This window comes from Oenanthe melanoleuca, chromosome 11 (genome assembly GCF_029582105.1).
Source record: "Oenanthe melanoleuca isolate GR-GAL-2019-014 chromosome 11, OMel1.0, whole genome shotgun sequence".
Taxonomy (NCBI): Eukaryota; Metazoa; Chordata; class Aves; order Passeriformes; family Muscicapidae; genus Oenanthe; species Oenanthe melanoleuca.
Genome location: NC_079345.1, coordinates 1,497,283 through 1,515,785, shown reverse-complemented (window position 1 = coordinate 1,515,785; position 18,503 = coordinate 1,497,283). Strand labels below are relative to the sequence as shown.

Sequence of the window (18,503 nt, the reverse complement as noted above, 5' to 3'; positions counted from 1 at the left end):
AGACCCCACTGCAGAGCTGCCCCAGCACAGGGAGAGAGGATGCTCCAGGATGGTCCCAGGGGTGGAGCAGCTCTGCTGGGAGAGCTGGGATTGTCCAGCCTGGAGAGGAAAAGCTTTGGGGTGATCTCAGTGTGGCCTTGCAGGGCCTGAAGGAGCTGCAGGAAGGATGGAGGAGGACTTTGGACAAGGACACAGGGAATGGCCTCAGGCTGAAGGAATGCAGGGATAGGTGGGATTTGGGGAAGGAATTGTTCCCTGGGAGGGTGGGCAGGCCCTGGCACAGGGTGGCTGCCCCTGGATCCCTGGCAGTGTCCAAGGCAGGTTGGACATTGGGGTTTGGAGAACCCTGGGATAGTGGAAGGTGTCCCTGCCATGGCAGGGGTGGGATGGGATCTTTAGGATCAATCCCAACCCAGAGCAATCTGGGATTCTGTGAAATTCCAACCTCAAGCTCTGCCATTGTCCATGAAGGGCAGCACATCCAGTCTGGAACAATATTGGAATCAGTTCTTTGTGCAGTTTAAACTCTGCATTTGCCTCTTGAAGGATCTGAGAGAAACCATATTCCTGAATTTATGGAATCCCAGAAAGGTTTGGCTTGGAGGGAACCTTAAAGCTCCTCTCATTCCAAACCTGTGCCGTGGGCTCACTGGACTGGGTTCCTCAGGGAATTCTGCAGCAATTCCAAGCACCTTTCTTGAGGAAGCAGAGCACAGAGCAGGAGTTCCTGCAGGGTGAGTCTTGGCTGCTGCCCCAGTTTTGCTGCCCATAACCAGAGGTGTTCTCTGCCCTGCAGACTCTCGGGGACTGATGGACGTTTCCGACAGCCCGGAGCGAAACCCCTGCTCTCCTGAGGAAGAGGAGCAGCAGCTTTCTGATGAGGAGGCGCTGAAGGAGAGCGGCTCAGAGCGGGAACTGGATGGGGAGGGTGGCCAGGGCAGCCTCCTGGGCGAGGAGGAGGAGGCAGGCAGGGCTCTGGGCCGGGGGGAAGAGGAGAACCACTCGGACGAGGAGGATCGGCTGAGCGAGGCCAAGTCGCAGGAGTCCGACACCAACGAGCAGAGCGTGGGGCTGAAGAGCCCCCAGCCCCACAAGGGAGAGGAGGAAGACAGGACAAATGACCTGGAAGTGTCCTCTGTCACCAGGGAGCTGGATGAGCACGAGCTGGACTATGATGAGGAGGTTCCTGAGGAACCCAGTGCTGCTGCTGCAGAGGAGGACGGGGAGAAAGCTGCTGGGGAGGATGATGAGGAGGAGGAGAAAGGAGATGATGCCCCTGAAGATGAGAAGAAATCCAGCAGCAAAAGTGATGATGAGAAGGATGGGCAGGATCCCCTCAAGGAGAAGAAGAAAGAAGAGGATGATGGGGAAATTGATGATGGAGAAATCGATGTAAGTAGGAGATGGGGGCGTCCAGAGCTGGTTGCCTCTCCCACTGCAATTCCTTCCTCCTCCTGGTGGGAATATCCACATCCCCAGCATGCAGGGAACCCTTTTCCCTGGAGCTGAGGCCAGAGCATGGAGCAGGCCCTGATCTCAGGGGCTGAACCAAAACTTTGTGCCAGAGGCATCCAAGTGAGCTTTGTTCCCTCTCAGTGTGGGGAGACTCCAGAGCTGCCCTGCCTCAGCTCCAGGAGGGCTTGGGAATGATGCTGGCAGCAAATCCCATGGATTGGGTGTCCAGGAGCTGTTGTGGTGCTGCAGCCATCAGGTGTGTGGGAAACCCTGATCCTGAGCTGTTCCAGGGGCTCCAGCAGCATCTGGATGCATGGAAGGAGAATGGAAGGTGCTGGGATTTCTGGAAAATACCCAAGGCATGGTGTGGGGATGGGGTGAGGGATGTGCAGTGCTTGACAGCCCTGAACAAACCAAGATATCCAGAAAAATCTGAAGTGGGGTTTAGTTTAGTTTAGTTTAAATACCACCTTTTCTTTCCTTAAATTCTCCCTTTTCTTTGAAGGATCATCTTCCCTGTGTTTTTTACTCTTCATAGTTCATGACAACTTTAATTGCTTTCAAAAATGCCATCATTTTTCTTCCTCGTGCCCATCCTGACAGGTGATTTTGTTCAACTCGTGTTTTCCAAAGGTTTTGTGTATTCCTGAATCAGTTGGAAGAAATTCCAGCATGTTATGGGCAGAAAAAAAAATCCTGGAGTCCTGATTCCATGCCTGCTCCTTGATTAAAATATGAATGCTGTCCTTTGGAGCCTGAGGCATTCTTGGGAGCTCTCCTCACAAAGCAGGAGATGAATCTGTACCCTGGTTTTCATACATTAACTCATAACAGCATTCTCAGCTGCCTGATTCCAAGGAGACCTCCCAGAAATAAATACTTCCCCTTTTGTTGCAGACTTCACACAGCTCTTTTGAAAGCAGCAGAGTGGAGCTGGTTCTCCCATTCATGCAGCACTGAAAGCCAGCCCCAGCTTTGGGGAAAACTTCAAGCTCTGCATTTTCCTCTGCTTTCAGTGTGGAGGGAGGGGAATATTAATGCTAATTTTAATTGGAATATAAGTGCAGGCTTTTAAATCTGTGCCTGTTGAGGAGAGCTCTCTCCCTGTCTGGCCCAGGAATGCAGCAGGAGAGGCTCTTCACCACCTCTCTTTGCTCCTGTGTTTGTGTTTGTACAGCCAAGGATGGTTTTTTCTTCTATCCAGCTGCTCAGTGCATCAAAGGGGAGAATTTTCCTCATCTTTTCCACCCAGAAAACCCCTGTTGCCAGGCAGAGGGAAGGCACATCCAGATGCTCCCTCTTCACATGCTGAAAATAAGGACATGGGAACAGAGAGAGGGAAAACCAGGATGTCCTTTAGGATAAAATCCTGATTTCCTGGCCAGATACCTCCCTTTTTTTCCCTTGGAGAACAGAAGAAAATGCTGGTACTTGAAAGTTCCAACACCTTTTCTTCTGGAGGTGTTTCATGGCTGTTACTTCTTAATCTTGGAGCAACCTCCAGCTACCAGAATTTATTCCTGGTGTTGCATCCCTGGGGATGAGGCAGAGTTTTGTTTGAGCTGGTTCCCAACTCCAGTGTGGAGCTGAGGAGTAGAAGGGAAGGTGGGGATGACTGAAAAAAATCTGTTGGATTTATCCTGAGAAGTCCATTTGTGAGATTGTCCCTGGAGAGGGACTTTGGACAAAGGGTATGGAGGGATAGAAGGAGGTGGAACTGGCAGGGTTAGGTGAGATATTGAGAAAAAATTCCTACCATGTGTGAGTGAGGAGGCCCTGGCACAGATTCCCAGAGAAGCTGTGGCTGCCCCTGGATCCCTGGAAGTGCCCAAGGCCAGGCTGGATGGGGCTTGGAGCAACCTGGAATAGTGGAAGGAGTTTTTTCAGGAGCTTTAGAGCCACCTGGAATTTTCTACCTTCCCTTGTGCAGGTGCTCTGGGTCATTCCTTGTAACCTGACCTTGTTTTTACCCCCTGGTTTTGCCCCAGGGTGGCTCTCAGTGACTGATCTTTGAGCAGACTGGGAAATGGCAGGTCCTGCAGGGAGTGCCCCACATGAAGTGTCAGCTTTGTCTGTTGCAGGATGATGACTTGGAAGAAGGGGAGGTTAAAGACCCCAACGACAGGAAAGTGAGGCCACGTCCCACCTGCCGCTTCTTCATGAAAGGTAACCACCCTCTGGGGTGGGAGAGCCAAAGCTGCTGCACTTCCTCCTGTTTGGGGATTTTTTTCCCTCCATGAAGTTGCTGTCCCATGATAAATTCTGCCCCAGGCATCCTCAGTGTCACCTTTCTGTTTCTTGGTGGCCAAAGCTGAATTTTCATGGAGCCACTGCACAAAAAAGGGCTGGAGGAGGGAAATAAAGGGAAATAAAACAGAAAAGCTGTGGCTGCCCCATCCCTGGAAGGCTGCAAGGCCAGGCTGGACAGGGCTTGGAGCAGCCTGGGGCAGTGGAAGGTGTTGGGATTGGAATGGATGAGCTTTAAGGCCCTTCCACCCAAAGCACTCCCTGGTTCTGCTCCCTGCCTCACTGTTTGTTTGAGATGCACTCTGGTGTTTTGCTCTCAGGTTTCCTCTGAAAGGCAAAGCTCCTAATTAGAAATGTTTGTCATTAACAAATGAGGATCTCAAAAGCTTATTCCTGCATTTAATTAACAGTGTGTCCATTCCTCCCTTTTCCCCACTGGAATAAAGTTCTTGCACATTGATCCATCTATGTCTGGATGTGTTTGTCCCCTCTGGCAGGTGGAGAGTGACAAATACCTCTCCATGTGTGTGAAAATGTACCTGTGGGTAAATTTAAATTACCTTGGGTGATTTACCTGTGTAAATCCCAGCCAAGCTGGAGAGGAGAAAAATCAAACACTTCAAACAATTTATTCCTGAAAGGATTTTAAATGCCTGATGGGGATTTTTGTGGTTGTGGGGCTGAAGGGGTGCTTGCTGGTGGGACAGATCTAACAGCTGTGTGTTCCCACAGGACACTGCACCTGGGGCATGAACTGTCGCTTCATCCACCCTGGAGTCAACGACAAGGGAAATTACTCCTTGATCTCCAAGCCTGAGCCCTTCTCCCCCAATGGTGCCCCTCCCATGGGCCCTCACCCACTGATGCCAGCCAACCCCTGGGTATGGAATCCCTGCTGTGGCTTTGTGGGAGTGCTCAAAGTGGGGTTTTGGAGAACCTGGCCTAGTGGAAAATGGCTCTTCAAGGTCCCTTCCCACCCAAACCATTGCACAATTGTGTGATTTTTCTCTTTTCTTTTTCTTTTTTTCTTTTTTTTTTTTTTTTGAGATAATTCCTCAGCAAAATCCAACCCACAGTTGGATGTGTGATTTTTGAATGGTAATCTTGGAGTTGCCAGTAGAGGGGGGTAATTTTCCATGGTTTGCATCTCTGGAGTAACTCTGAGGTAGCTTTACAAAGCCCAGCTTTGCTGTTTAAAACTGACTCAAATGTCTCCTGCTCTCCTCACCTTCCAACAGGGAGGCCCAGTGGTTGATGAAATCTTACCTCCACCTCCTCCAGACCCTCCAACAGAAAGTGCCTGGGAGAGGGGACTCCGGCACGCTAAAGAGGTGAATCCCTTCCTCAGGAATTGCTGCCTGCCTCCAGAATCCCTGGAAAAGCTCTTTTTGGAACATGAGTGTCTTGCTCTTTCTCTATTCCTTTTGCCTTTTAACCTGTTAATTATGTTTTGTTGTACATCACAATTGTCAGACAGCCAAGAGCTCGAATCCAGGTTGGGGGGGATTATATTTTAAGAATATATTTAAGAATATACTTTAAGAATATACTTTAAGAATATATTTAAGAATATATTTAAGAATATATTTTAAGAATGTATTTAAGAATAGTGGGAATTTGTTGCCTTCAAGTCCAGCCCTCCACAAAGCAAAGCTTTAAGTTAATGCAGTTTCCCTCCTTTCAGTAGCTGTTTGTGATCACTGAAGGGAGGGAAACTTCTGTTTCCTGGTGTTCTGAGCTGCTGGAATAGGGAATTAATCAGGAAAAGTTTAGTACCCTGCACATTCTGAGGGAAGAAGGTGCTCTAGAGGGCAGGATTTTTAATATTAAAATTCCTCCCTGTCTCAGGAGAGGGGAATTTTTAATATTACCATTTCTCCCTTCACTCCTCACACTGTTTTTCATGCTCTGCCAGGTATTAAAAAAAGCAACCATGAGGAAAGAGCAGGAGCCTGACTTTGAGGAGAAGAGATTCACTGTGACCATCGGGGAGGACGAGCGGGAGTTCGACAAGGAGAACGAGTTCTTCCGGGACTGGAACTACCGCATCACCCGCGACGTGCGGGACCCCACGTAAGGGCCTGCTGCCCTGCCAGGGCTGCCTGCCTGGGAGGGGGCTCTGCACTGAGCCTGCCTGCCTTCACCCATCCCTCCAGAATCAGTGTCACCCCAGAATGTGGCAGCAGCTCCATGGAGCGGGAGGTTCAAACCTGAGCCGCCTCCGCTCGCTCTGGTTCAGCCCCACCTCCCTTCCCAGTCTCCTTTAACCCTTCCTGCCTCCAGTTTCCTTGGAGTTCTGCTCCCTCCTGGGCTCTCCCTCACACCAGTGCATTCTTCCAGCTTTGCTTCCCTCTTCTTTCCCTTATCCCAACCACGAGAATTTAAAACCATTCGAGCTGAGGCTGTGAAGTTGGAGCGTGTTCCCAGCTGGGCTTCCCTCTGCAGAACTGCTTTAACAAACACCTCAACTGGTCCCAGTTCAGCTGGGCACTGGGCAGAAGCAAAGCTGGCACCTGCCCACAGCCAGCACCCTCAGTTTAAGTGTTTAGGTCATTGGGGGTTTAAGGTAAAATTGAAAATGTTGGAGAGCTCAAACCCAGCTCTGGGAAATTGTTTGGTAGTTCTCCAGCCAAGAAAGGGAGTGGGAAGAGAATTTTTGGGAGAGAGGCTTGGATTCTGCAGGAATACAGGTGGATTTGTGTCTCCTTGCTCTGTTCTTCCTACATGGACAGATTATGGAAATATTTCCACTCCCAGAGGGTTTGCAAGGCTTAGTTCTGTTTATTTTAGAGTGTATGAGATACAAAAAAACTCTGAAATGGAGTAGATTAAGCTTTTGTTCAATGTTCTTTGATTTGCTCTGGAGTGCAATTCCTTTCCCCCCCCAAAAAAAATAAACCAACCCTGTCCTCAGTTCTGAAAAAAGAAATTTCTAAAATATTAATATTTTCCTGAGTTTAATTAGCTCTTAATCTTTGCCTTGTGTTTCTCTCAGAAGCACTTGGGGTTTATCCCCAAAGTTCTGGGGGTTGTTCATCCATTACCTTTATTTTATGACTGTCCTGTAAAATGCACCAACAGCATTTTGTGCCTCTCTGCTGTAGGAATTGTTGAGAACAGGCTTGGTTTTCTTATAGTCCAGAAAAAAAAATATATATATTGCACATAACCAGTGTTAAACAAAAGTCATCCAACAGCTGCAATTCCTGAAAATTCAATGGCATTAAAATATCTTCATTGTGTGTGAAGGGAAAAGTTCTGAATCTGCTGCTGTAAACCCTAGAAAATGCTGATTTTTCTCCCCCCACACACAATTTATTGCCCAGTTGGGCACCTTGCAGCTCTGGAAGTGCAGCTGGGATGTGGAAAATGCTTTCAGCACTGTCTTGTGACATGTGGAGTTGTCTCAGTAGTTCATGAATCCCTTTTTCTTTTTTGAATAACTATAGGGAGGTGGACATCAAAGAAAACATTAACTATGGGTAAGCAGGTCTTTGATTCCAGTATTGTTACAACTGTAAGAAAATTTTCTTTTGCTTTTTTTTCCATTGCATTTCCTCCAACTTCCGAGGCCACAGACAGACCACTGGCCCCTCAGTGGATGTATTGGATTATTTTTGGGATGATGTCAATTATTTTCTAATTATTTAAGCACTGAATTACCCAAACACAGCAGTGTTCCTTTTTGAAATTTATAAAACAGCCTCCACCAATATTATAGGAAAAGGGAAATTTGGGCTGGAGGCTGTGAGAAAAAGCAGAGTTTCCTTTCTGGCATGGCCTGAGATGTTTTTGTGTCTCTCAACACCTGATGTCACTGAATCCAGGCTGGTTTGGGTTTGGCATCAGGAGTTTGTTGCTGACTGAAGCATCCCAAATTCTAGTTCTCCTTCCCTTGGCTTATTGCTTCAGTCCAAAAGAGAAATCCTAAATTATTTAAAAGCACTGAAGGAAATACACTTGAGTCACAGGGCAGCACCTACATCTTAACCTGGTTTGGGTTACTTGGCCCTTTTAAAATGCAAAAAGTGGCCCTTTATAATTTTTTTTTTCTTAATAAATCAGAGTCTCATTATGGATAATCTGGAATTTGGGAGCACTTGCTGTATAATCTTAGCTCTGCACTGACTCCTCTGTGGCCCTGGAAGTTTCTCACCCCTGTACCCCTCCCCATGCTCACAGTGGGTCTGATGTTTGCACTCCAGGTGGTTGGATGATGTTGAGTTGGGGAATTCAAACCATCTAACCATGTCAATAGAAAGCAGGAAATGGAGGAGACAGCTTTAAGGAGGGTGGAGTTTCCATCCTTTTCCTCCCCAAAAATCCTGAGTTCTGCAGCTGTGTGTGTGCCATGGCTGGGCCAGCAGCTGATTCCCACTGGAGAACATCTGCTGAGGAGTGGTGCCTTCATTCCATGGATAACTCCAGGTCCAGATGTTGCTGACCTGTCCCCAAAGCTCCACTGTGGAAAAGCTCAGCACCAGCTCCTGTCCTGTACTGGTGGCACTGGGATGCAGCCAGGGGCAGGGATCTCCATCCCTTCCATCCTGGAGGTGTTTGGGATGAGCTGTGGGTGCAGGGGCAGAAATCCCAGCTCTCAGTCCATGAGCAGAGCATCTCCTGCTCCCTGGCAGGGGCTCTCAAAAGCACTTTCTGTGTTTGCACCACATTGATTTGAAGGCTGGATTTTTGGTAGCTCTTATTTTTTTTTTCCTGGTGTTTATCAAGAAAGGTTTGTGCTTTTCTCTGATAAGCCTCACTTAAAAAAAAAAAAAGACTGTTTGGTTGGGCTGTGTAGAAAATAAACAATGTCTGTGCAGCCCTGCTGCATTGAACTTGGTTTTCTTGTCCCAGTGACTGAGCTGGCCTAGAGCACACAGCTTTTGTGGGGCCAAGGTGCCACTTCCCTCTCTAACATTGCCTGTTTTTCATTGTAGGCTGGATCCCTATGCAGATCCCTACTATGACTATGACATAGAGCGTTTCTGGCGTGGTGGGCAGTATGAGAATTTCAGGGTTCAGTACACAGACCCCGACCCCTACCGTAACTACAGAGTAAGTAAGGAAATTCCCCTTCCCCCTTTTTCCTTCCTGACTTTCTTCCAGGTTCTTCTGGGCCTTGGCACAATCCCAGAGCAGTGCTTGAAACAGGAGTTTACAAAGAGTTAAATCTTGGCTTAATCCCAGCTCAGAGCACGAGGGGAGGATGTTCTGTTCCTGAACCCCAAGGGCAAAAATGCTCCAGGCTTGGGAATGAGGTTGGGAAGCTGCCTGATGGAAAAGGACATGGAATGCTGGTGGAGTGGCTGAGAAGGCCACTGGCACCTGGCTGGCAGTAGCCCTGGCATGGCCACAGCCCCAGAGATTGTCCCCTGGGGCACAGATGGATTCTGGTCAGGTTTGGGCCCCTCCAGGACACACATTGAGGGACTGGAGCCAGTCCAGGGAAGGGAAAGGAGCTGGGAAGGGGCTGGAGAATCCTGAGGGAGCTGGGAAAGGGGCTCAGCCTGCAGAAAAGGAGGCTCAGGGGGAATTTGTGGCTCTGCACAAGTCCCTGACAGGAGGGGACAGCCCCAGGTCGGGCTCTGCTCAGGGAACAGGGACAGGAGGAGAAGGAACAGCCTCAAGTTGTACCAGGAAACTATTAGATTGGATTTTAGGAAAATTATTTCATGGAAAGAGTGTAAAGCATTGGAAAAAAACTTCTCAGGAAAGTGGTGGAGTCCCCACCCCTGGAAGAGTTCAAAAAACCCACAGATGTGGCACGTGGGGACATGGTCAGTGGTGACCTTGGTGGTGGTGCTGGGCTGAGGGTTGCACTGGATGATCTGAAAGTCTTTCCAAACTTATCAATTCCATGTCTGAGATGGGAAGGTCTGCCCCTCAGTGCAGCAGTTGAGCATCCTTGGGCATCTTGGAGAGGGAGGGAAAGACCCTGGTTGAGGAAAGGTTAATTTCCTCAAAGGAAAGGATTTTAAAGGTGCATTGTTGGGAAGGAGAGGGTTAGATTTTGGCTCTGTGTGCCAGCAGAGGCTCCAGCCTGACTGTGCAGTGCTGCTGGATTGAGCACAGGAAAGCAGCAGCCAGGTGCTGAAATCCCAGGAGCTGGGTGGTACCATCCCAGGATCAAGGCTCTGAACTCTTTCCCTGCTCTTCCTTTCCCCCTCATGCCAACTTTGTGCCTCTGGAGCAGTGACCAAACCAACCAGTCCTGCTCAGGGGGGAGCTTTTCAGTGCTTTCCATCAAATCCTTCCAAAAGTAGCTTTTCCTTTGCTCTAAATCCTTTCTGCAGAAGCAGTGCCCAGACAGGAGCCTGGGCCAGACATGACCAATTATTTTCCTGATGCTCATTTGCAGAGTTAATTAGCTGGTTATAGAAATGATCAGCAACGAGAGGAATTACTTGTAAACATCAACACATTAATTTAATAAGCTTAATAAACCAAATTAATCCAAGTGTTGCCTTTGAAAAGAACAGTTGTGTGGGATGTGCTGCTGTGTTTGTGTCAGCATGATCCGGATTATTGATTGATTTTCATGTCATCGATTTGCAGATTATTGATCACTGAGGGAGGGCGGGTGTAATTCCTGACATTCCCAAACATCACCGCGGCTTTGTGTTTGTTTTGTTTGTTTGTTTTTTCAAGGAAAGAGAGCGAGAACGGGAAAGGGAAAGAGAGAACAGACAACGGGAGCGGGAACGGGAGCGGGAGCGAGAGCGGGAGCGGGAGCGGCGGCAGCGGGAGCGGGAACGGGAGCGGGAGCGGGAGCGCGACAAGGAGCGGCAGCGGCGGAAGGAAGAGTGGGAACGGGAGCGGGAGCGAGTCAAGAGGGACGAGAAGGACAGGCAGCACAGGGATCGCGACAGGGACCGCGACAGGGACCGCGAGCGCGACAAGGACAAGGACAAGGCAAAGCCGCGGTCGCCGCTGCTGCCGGGGTAAGTGCGCGCTGGGACGGGGGAGAGGAGCGGGGAGTCGTGGTTAGTGAGCCCTGTGGCCGCTGAGGGGAGCTGGAACATCGGCCGGGGAGAGTGTAACCTGAGCCTGGAACCGCAGGGAGAGTGTAACCTGAGCCTGGAACCGCAGGGAGAGTGTAACCTGAGCCTGGAACCGCAGGGAGAGTGTAACCTGAGCCTGGAGCAGCGCTGCGCTTCGGGCGGGGCTGCGAGCGCCCCTCTTCCCTTGGGGATGGAGAGGTCCGGGGAGGGTGGGGGAGAACTGCACGGGAGTCCTGTGTGATTCCCTTTAAAGCCTTGAGAAATGCCTGTCACAAGAACCAGAGCTGCTCTGAGATTGTGGATAGTAAAAATATCGAGATTTCAGTACAGCTGGAAAAGGATTAGGGAATCCTGCATGGGAGTCCTGTGTGATTCCCTTTAAAGCCTTGAGAAATGTCTCAAAACAACCAGAGCTGCTTTGAGATTGTGAATAGCAAAAATATCTGGAGATTGCAGCTGGAAAAGGATGAAGGAATCCTGCATGGGAGTCCTGTGTGATTCCCTTTAAATCCTTGAGAAATGTCTCAAAACAACCAGAGCTGCTCTGAGCTTGTGGATAGCAAAAATACCGAGATTTCAGTACAGCTGGAAAAGGATTAGGGAATCCTGCACGGGAGTCCTGTGTGATTCCCTTTAAAGCCTTGAGAAATGTCTCTCACAAGAACCAGAGCTGCTCTGAGCTTGTGGATAGCAAAAATATCTGGAGATTGCAGCTGGAAAAGGATGAAGGAATCCTGCATGGGAGTCCTGTGTGATTCCCTTTGAGGGCTTGAGAACCAGAGCTGCTCTCAGAATTTGTGAATAGATAGCAGAAGTATCTGGAGATTTAAGTACAACTGGAAAAGGATGAGGGAATCCTGCATGGGAGTCCTGTGTGATTCCCTTTGAATCCTTGAGAAATGTCTGTCACAAGAGCCAGAGCTGCTCTCAGAGTTTGTGGATAGCAAAAGTATCTGGAGATTTCAGTACAGCTGGAAGAGGTAAAGGAGTTGTCCTTGGAATGAGTCTCTGCTCAGTGTAATTGCAGCTTGAGGTCAGGTTTGTTTCCTTTGATCACCCATTGTTTGTGGAAATCCTGGTTGTGAGCTGTATGAAAGAGAAAATGGAACCAGACAGACTGAAAGTGCAGGAACGTGATTCCTGTTTTGTTCTGTCAATGATTTATGAGCCCTGCCTTCCCAGCACATTTGTAAAGCCCTGGATAAGAGTTCCATCCCAGTGGGATGGAAGTTCTGATGTCACAACCTCATTTGGTTCAGAATCATGGAAAAGTGCCACATTTTTGCAGAGGGATGTCTTGGACCAACCTGGTCTAGTGGAAGGTCCCTGCCCATGATGGGGATGAAATGAGATGAATTTCCATGTCCTTCTCAACCCAACCCATTCCTTGATTTTGTGATCTCCAGGAAAACTGCTAAAGAGCTTCTTGGGAAGGGTGGCACTCCCACAGCATGAGGAGCACCATGGGGACACAGAGCCGTGTGTGGGGCACAGAGAAGGGCAGGGCAGCTGTTTGCCAAGGTTCATTGGAGCTTTTCCTGCTGCCTGGTGCTGTGTTGTTGCTCTGCACTGGAGGAAGGTGTGAGACACGATGGGCATGAGGAAGAGTTGGATCAGTGAAGAGCAGGGTTAGGAATGCCAGGAATGAGGCTCCACATAGAATCAGCTGGGAGCAGGGCTTAGTCCTGAATCCAGCCCAGGGTTTTTATCTGCATTGCTGAAGAAATAGCTGATTTTTGACCCTCTTTCCCAAGAGGAAGTGACAGTTTCAGAACGGTCTGGAGGAGCAGCAGCAGCTCCAGAGCAGTTATAGGAAGACCATAATTACATGTTCTGTTTAATTATAATCTTCACTCAGCAGCCACGATTTGTGCACCTTAATTACCACATTGCCCCGTGGTTTGTGCTCTCCCTGGCTTGGGGATGGGACAGATCTTCCCCAGACTCATGTGATGGAGATGATGTCAATGAAAGTGATGTCACCTGCTTGGCAGCTCAGGGTCATGAGTCAGGGACAGTCACTGTGACCCAAGGCTGAGCCTTGGCTGCTCCTTCCCTTGGCACTCCTGGCTGTGTTGGGAGAATTTGGGCTGTCCAGAGGGTGCTGGGTAGGGCAGGGGCCACGCTCACCAATCTTGGATCCATCTCATTCCATGAAACCACGTGAGAGCCCAGGGATGGGATTGACAGCATTCAGGGGATGCACATTCCCTGCTTCCCTCTGGCACAAGGGAGCTGGAGATGCCTCTTGTGTCTGCAAAACTCCATCATCCTTTAAATGAATCTTCAGAAATCTTTCCTAATGCACCTCTGTGCTTTTTTTTGTTTGTTTTAAGTCTGCTTTGGAGAGGGACTTTTCAAAGGGCATGGCATGACAGGGTAGGAGGGAATGGCCTTAAATTCAAGGGAATGCAGGGTTAGATGGAATATTGGGAAGGAAGTCTTCACTGTGAGGCTGGTGGAGCCCTGGCACAGGTTGGCCACATTGGGAGGGACCCTGAAGCCCATCCCATCCCATCCCATCCCATCCCATCCCATCCCATCCCATCCCATCCCATCCCATGGGATTTCAGTTCCCATGGCAGACATCCATGTCAACCTCTCCCCATCCCACAGCTCTGCAGGTGTCTGGATGTCTGTGGAGAAAACAAACCTGCAGGATGAAGTTTTGCAGAAGCTTTTTTAACTTGTTGAATCCTCACAAGTGAAAGCATAATTGCAGCTTGTCCCTGGGAGGGCACGTCCCTCGTGTGCTGTCACTTGGCTGTTCCCCAGGAGTCCCCGTCACGCTGGTGGCTCTGGGCTGTGTCCCCACGTCACTTTGTGACCAGCTCCCAACTTCCTCATGGCAGTGCAGTGGCTGGAGCTGTCTCACCTTTTCTCCAGATTGCTCTGTGCCAGGCTGCAGAGGGGCAGCTCTGGCACCCTGGGATTGAGCAGCTCCCCAGCTTGCTGAACGTGTCCAGCCCGGGCTGCTCGGTGTTTCCAGGGAAGCAGGATGCACTGCAGTGCCACAGCACACACCTGGGCCTCTATTTATAGACTCTGGGCTTTCCCTAATTGCTGGATCCCAGTTTCTGGCAGGGCCAGCCTCTCCAGGTGGCGCTGGGGGCCGGCTCATGCCACGGCTGCCTGTTGGCATTGCTGCTGCTTCCAGGGCCCTGCTCCCTAATGAGCCTGGAGAGCTGCTCCTCAGAGCCTGGAGAGCTGCTCCTCAGAGCCTGGAGAGCTGCTCCTCACAGAGCCTGGAGAGCTGCTCCACACAGAGCCTGGAGAGCTGCTCCTAACAGAGCCTGGAGAGCTGCTCCTCAGAGCCTGGAGAGCTGCTCCTCAGAGCCTGGAGAGCTGCTCCTCAGAGCCTGGAGAGCTGCTCCTCAGAGTGCAGAGAGCTGCTCCACACAGAGCCTGGAGAGCTGCTCCTCAGAGCCTGGAGAGCTGCTCCACACAGAGCCTGGAGAGCTGCTCCTCAGAGCCTGGAGAGCTGCTCCACACAGAGCCTGGAGAGCTGCTCCTCAGAGCCTGGAGAGCTGCTCCACACAGAGCCTGGAGAGCTGCTCCTCAGAGCCTGGAGAGCTGCTCCACACAGAGCCTGGAGAGCTGCTCCTCAGAGTGCAGAGAGCTGCTCCTCAGAGTGCAGAGAGCTGCTCCACAGAGCCTGGAGAGCTGCTCCACAGAGCCTGGAGAGCTGCTCCTCAGAGCCTGGAGAGCTGCTCCACACAGAGCCTGGAGAGCTGCTCCTCAGAGCCTGGAGAGCTGCTCCACACAGAGCCTGGAGAGCTGCTCCACACAGAGCCTGGAGAGCTGCTCCACAGAGATTGGAGTATTCCTCCACACAGAGCCTGGAGAGCTGCTCCTCAGAGCCTGGAGAGCTGCTCCACAGAGAGCCTGGAGAGCTGCTCCTCAGAGCCTGGAGAGCTGCTCCACACAGAGCCTGGAGAGCTGCTCCACACAGAGCCTGGAGAGCTGCTCCACACAGAGCCTGGAGAGCTGCTCCACACAAAGCCTGGAGAGCTGCTCCACACAGAGCCTGGAGAGCTGCTCCTCAGAGCCTGGAGAGCTGCTCCACAGAGAGCCTGGAGAGCTGCTCCTCAGAGCCTGGAGAGCTGCTCCACACAGAGCCTGGAGAGCTGCTCCACACAGAGCCTGGAGAGCTGCTCCACACAGAGCCTGGAGAGCTGCTCCACACAGAGCCTGGAGAGCTGCTCCACAGAGATTGGAGTATTCCTCCACACAGAGCCTGGAGAATTCCTCCCCAGAACTCAGAGCTTGTCCACAGAGTGTGGAGAGCTTCTCCAGAGAGCTTGGAGAGCTCCTGCACAGAGCCTGGAGAGCTGCTCCAGAGAGCTTGGAGAGTTTATTCACAGAGCCTGGAGAGCTGCTCCACACAGAGCTCAGAGAACTCCAGAGTTCAGAGAACTCCACAGAGCCTGGAGAATTCCTCCACAGAGCCTGGAGAATTCCTCCACACAGAGCCTGGAGAACTGCTCCACAGAACTCAGAGAACTCCACAGAGCTTGAAGAATTTCTCCCCAGAACTCAGAGCTAGTCCACAGAGTGTGGAGAGCTTCTCCAGAGAGCTTGGAGAGCTCCTGCACAGAGCCTGGAGAGCTGCTCCACAGAGCTTGTGCAAGCAGCACTGAGCTTTGCCAAAGGCAGAGCTGAGGATGTTGGTGATTCCAGGTCCATGTTGGTAGTTCCAGGTCAATATCAATAATTCCAGGTCCATGTCAGTAATTCCAGGTCCATGTCGGTAATTCCAGGTCAATATCAATAATTCCAGGTCCATGTTGGTAGTTCCAGGTCCGTGTCAGTAATTCCGGGTCCATGTCAGTAATTCCAGGTCTGTGTCAGTAATTCCAGGTCCATGTTGGGTATTTCCAGGTCCATGTTGATAGTTCAGGTCCATGTCAGTAGTTCCAGGTCAGTATCAATAATTCCAGGTCCATGTTGGTCACTCTGTTGGTTTAGGGGCTCCTGCAGGAGCTGGAGGAGGCAACAAACCAGAACTTATAGAGTCAAGGGATGAAAGAACCCAAACAGCAGATAGCAGGAATAAAGGAACAAATTCCCTTTCCATTCTGCTGAAAGCAGGAAGGTTTAACCTGATCTCTGAACAAGGCTAAAAATGTGGAGAAGCCAGAAGTGTTCCCAGCTCAGGAGGAATAGAATTTAGCAAAGATTTAAACCCTGATGCATTCAGGGACAAGCAGTTCTCCTTGAACCTTTGGAAAGAAGAGGCTGCAGTATTTGGGCTCCAATGGGATTGTCACATGTGGATTGGCCTTTTGGGAAGGAATTTAAAAATTATCTTCCAGTACCTGTAGGGAGCCACCCAAAGAGAGAGAGAGGGACTTGAACAAGAGCATGGAGTGACAGGACAGAGGGAGATGGATTCAAACTGGCAGAGAGGAGGTTTAGATGGGATTGTGAGGGTGGCAGGCCCTGGCACAGGTGCCCAGAGCATCCCTGGCAGTGCCCAAGGCCAGGCTGGAGCAACCTGGAGCTTGGAAGGTGTCCCTGCCCATGGCAGGGGCTGCAATGAGGTGAGCTTTGAGATTCATTCCAAACCATTCCATGATTCTGTGAATGTGCACTTGCTGTTTGAAGCATTGGGTTGGATTTTTTTTTTTCCCAAGCTTAAGATGAGCACTCCAAGAAGTTTAAAGTCTGAGATTGCACTGCTGGTAAAACTGTTCCTCCCCCTCCTCCCCCTCCCTCCTCAGGCACCCAACACTCAACAAGCCAGGACACTTTATGATCAATTAGAGGGATAACTTGGCTGTCTGTGCTCCTGCTCCCATCTCCAGAACGAGTTCTGATGCCCCAGGCTGGGCCTGATTTTTGCTGAGTGCAGAATTCCTTTTTTTTCTCTCTGGCTTGCCAGTGGAGCTCCCTGTTGTGCAAAGCCTTTCAGGGATAAAGAAGTGACATGAAATATGTCCTCTGAAGAAACCTAGAGCAGTGCAAGATGTTCTGACCCTTAGCTGGGGGTGAAGGCTCTACACACTGAAATAATTTTAATCCTTTCTGTTGTTGCCATAGCCTTTATCCCACCAGCATCTGTTTGTTCCAGGAGCTCATGAAGCAACCCAGTGTTGTGGGGCCTGGTTGTGTTCCCAAAGCACTGAGGGAGATGCAGGAGATCATTCCCAAGGGACACTGATGTCCCTGACCAGGGACAGGACCAGGAATGGCTGGAGCTGTGTCAGGGCAGGGGTAGTTGGAGATCAGGAAAGGTTCTTCCCCAGGCTCCCCAGGGAACGGGCACAGAGCTCCAGGAGAGTTTGGAAAACCCTCCCAGGGATGCCCAGGTGGGATTGTTGGGGTGTCTGTGCAGGGCTGGGGTTGGACACCCCAGAGAGAGAAGGAACCTCAGTTTGGCTGCCCCTCACTGGGGTGGTGCTTGGTGGTGTTGGCCAAGCAAGGAGGAAGAAGGTCCCTGAGATGGGCATTGGTTTCTTTCCCACCTGGGTTTCCTCTCCAAGGAATGCTGGGGGTTCTGGTGGGGATGCAAAGTGAACCTTGGAGTGAGACATTGGGATTTGTCCCCCACAAAGGCCACACAAGCTTCAAGCTGGGCCTGGGGAGGCTCAGGTTGGACAGCAGGAGGAAAAAGTGACTGGAATGGGCTGCCCAGGGAAATGGTGGAGTCCCCATCCCTGCAGGTGTCCAGGAAAGGACTGGATGTGGCACAGGGTGAGGATTGGTCACAGGACTTGATGACCTTGGGGCTCTTTCCCACCCTCAGTGATTCTAGGATTCTCATGGTATGGAGCCCAAATTCCATGGAACAGCAGAGCCAGGTAGGATGAGGAGAAGGAGGGAGCTGTTGTCCTCAGAGATGTTCCCAGGAGGTGACAGCAGCTCCAAAGGTGCCAGGAAGGAGCAGTGTCTGACAGACCATCCTGCCATTATCACACACACTTATTTTGGAATTAATTTCCCTCCATCAGAACTAAAACTATTAATGGAGAGCACTTAGGCAGCCATTAAAAACCAAAATAACCCTGTGAGGGGGGACTCAGGCAGCTCATAGCAAAGTCAGGAAGGACAAATCATAAATCCTTATAAAACCTTTCCAAAAATGAACCTTGAGCTTCTTCCCAGTGCTGCTGAGGTGTCAGTGGGGCAGGTGAGGGTTACGTGATCCCATGGCCGTGCTCACCCTTGTCTTGTTTTCTCAGGCTGGTTCAAGTTGACTTTGTTAATCTCTGAGCACCTTAATGAGCAGGATAACCCAGGCTCTGGAATCAATGCAGGTTATCCTGCAAGTCAGAAAGTGTTGGAATGAGCTTGATTAGATAAAGGAGTGGCAAAAAGCAGGGAATGCAAATGGGGTGATTCATGGTGGTGTGTGCACCACAGAGCAACTGAGCTCGTTTTTTTGGGAAGAATCTCTAATTCTGAGTGTTCCTGGCTCGTTGTTGTCTTTCCTTTCCAGTCTCCCAATGCTGCCAGCTGGATTTGTTCTCTATTTTTTGGGTGTAGAGGCTCTGAATGAAACTAGTTTTGGGGTACTTAGTGCTGGCATCTCATCCTAAAGGTGGGAGGATGGTGGATTTGGGATCCTCTTAGTTTTCCCTGTGGAAATCTCAGTTATTTCCTTGAAGAAATCCTTCCTTTGTTCCTGTCTGTCCTGCCACAGGAGGAAGGGCAGGCAGGACAGACAGCTGTGTGATTTTGGAGTTGGTAAAACCCTGGAATGCCCTGATTCAGCCTTGTATCCATGAAAATTGAGTGAAGGGGGGAAACCAGCCTCCATCCAGGGGTGTGGGTTTGCTCTGCACCTCCCTGGGCAGC

General features: G+C 50.4%; 1 protein-coding gene across 3 annotated transcripts in view; it reads left to right on the top strand.

Annotated features, from left to right (window-relative positions):
* The window catches only part of ZC3H18 (zinc finger CCCH-type containing 18), a 44,028-nt gene that overhangs the window by 5,717 nt on the left and 19,808 nt on the right, over positions 1-18,503 (top strand). For 2 of the 3 annotated variants that reach the window (XM_056500597.1, XM_056500599.1), the window contains 8 exons: positions 797-1,392; positions 3,537-3,621; positions 4,435-4,583; positions 4,941-5,033; positions 5,618-5,775; positions 7,152-7,184; positions 8,640-8,757; positions 10,351-10,643. In XM_056500597.1, coding sequence (XP_056356572.1) covers positions 797-1,392; positions 3,537-3,621; positions 4,435-4,583; positions 4,941-5,033; positions 5,618-5,775; positions 7,152-7,184; positions 8,640-8,757; positions 10,351-10,643 — 1,525 coding nt within the window. The remainder of the gene's footprint in view (positions 1-796; positions 1,393-3,536; positions 3,622-4,434; positions 4,584-4,940; positions 5,034-5,617; positions 5,776-7,151; positions 7,185-8,639; positions 8,758-10,350; positions 10,644-18,503) is intronic. The other variant, XM_056500598.1, reaches the window with a different exon arrangement.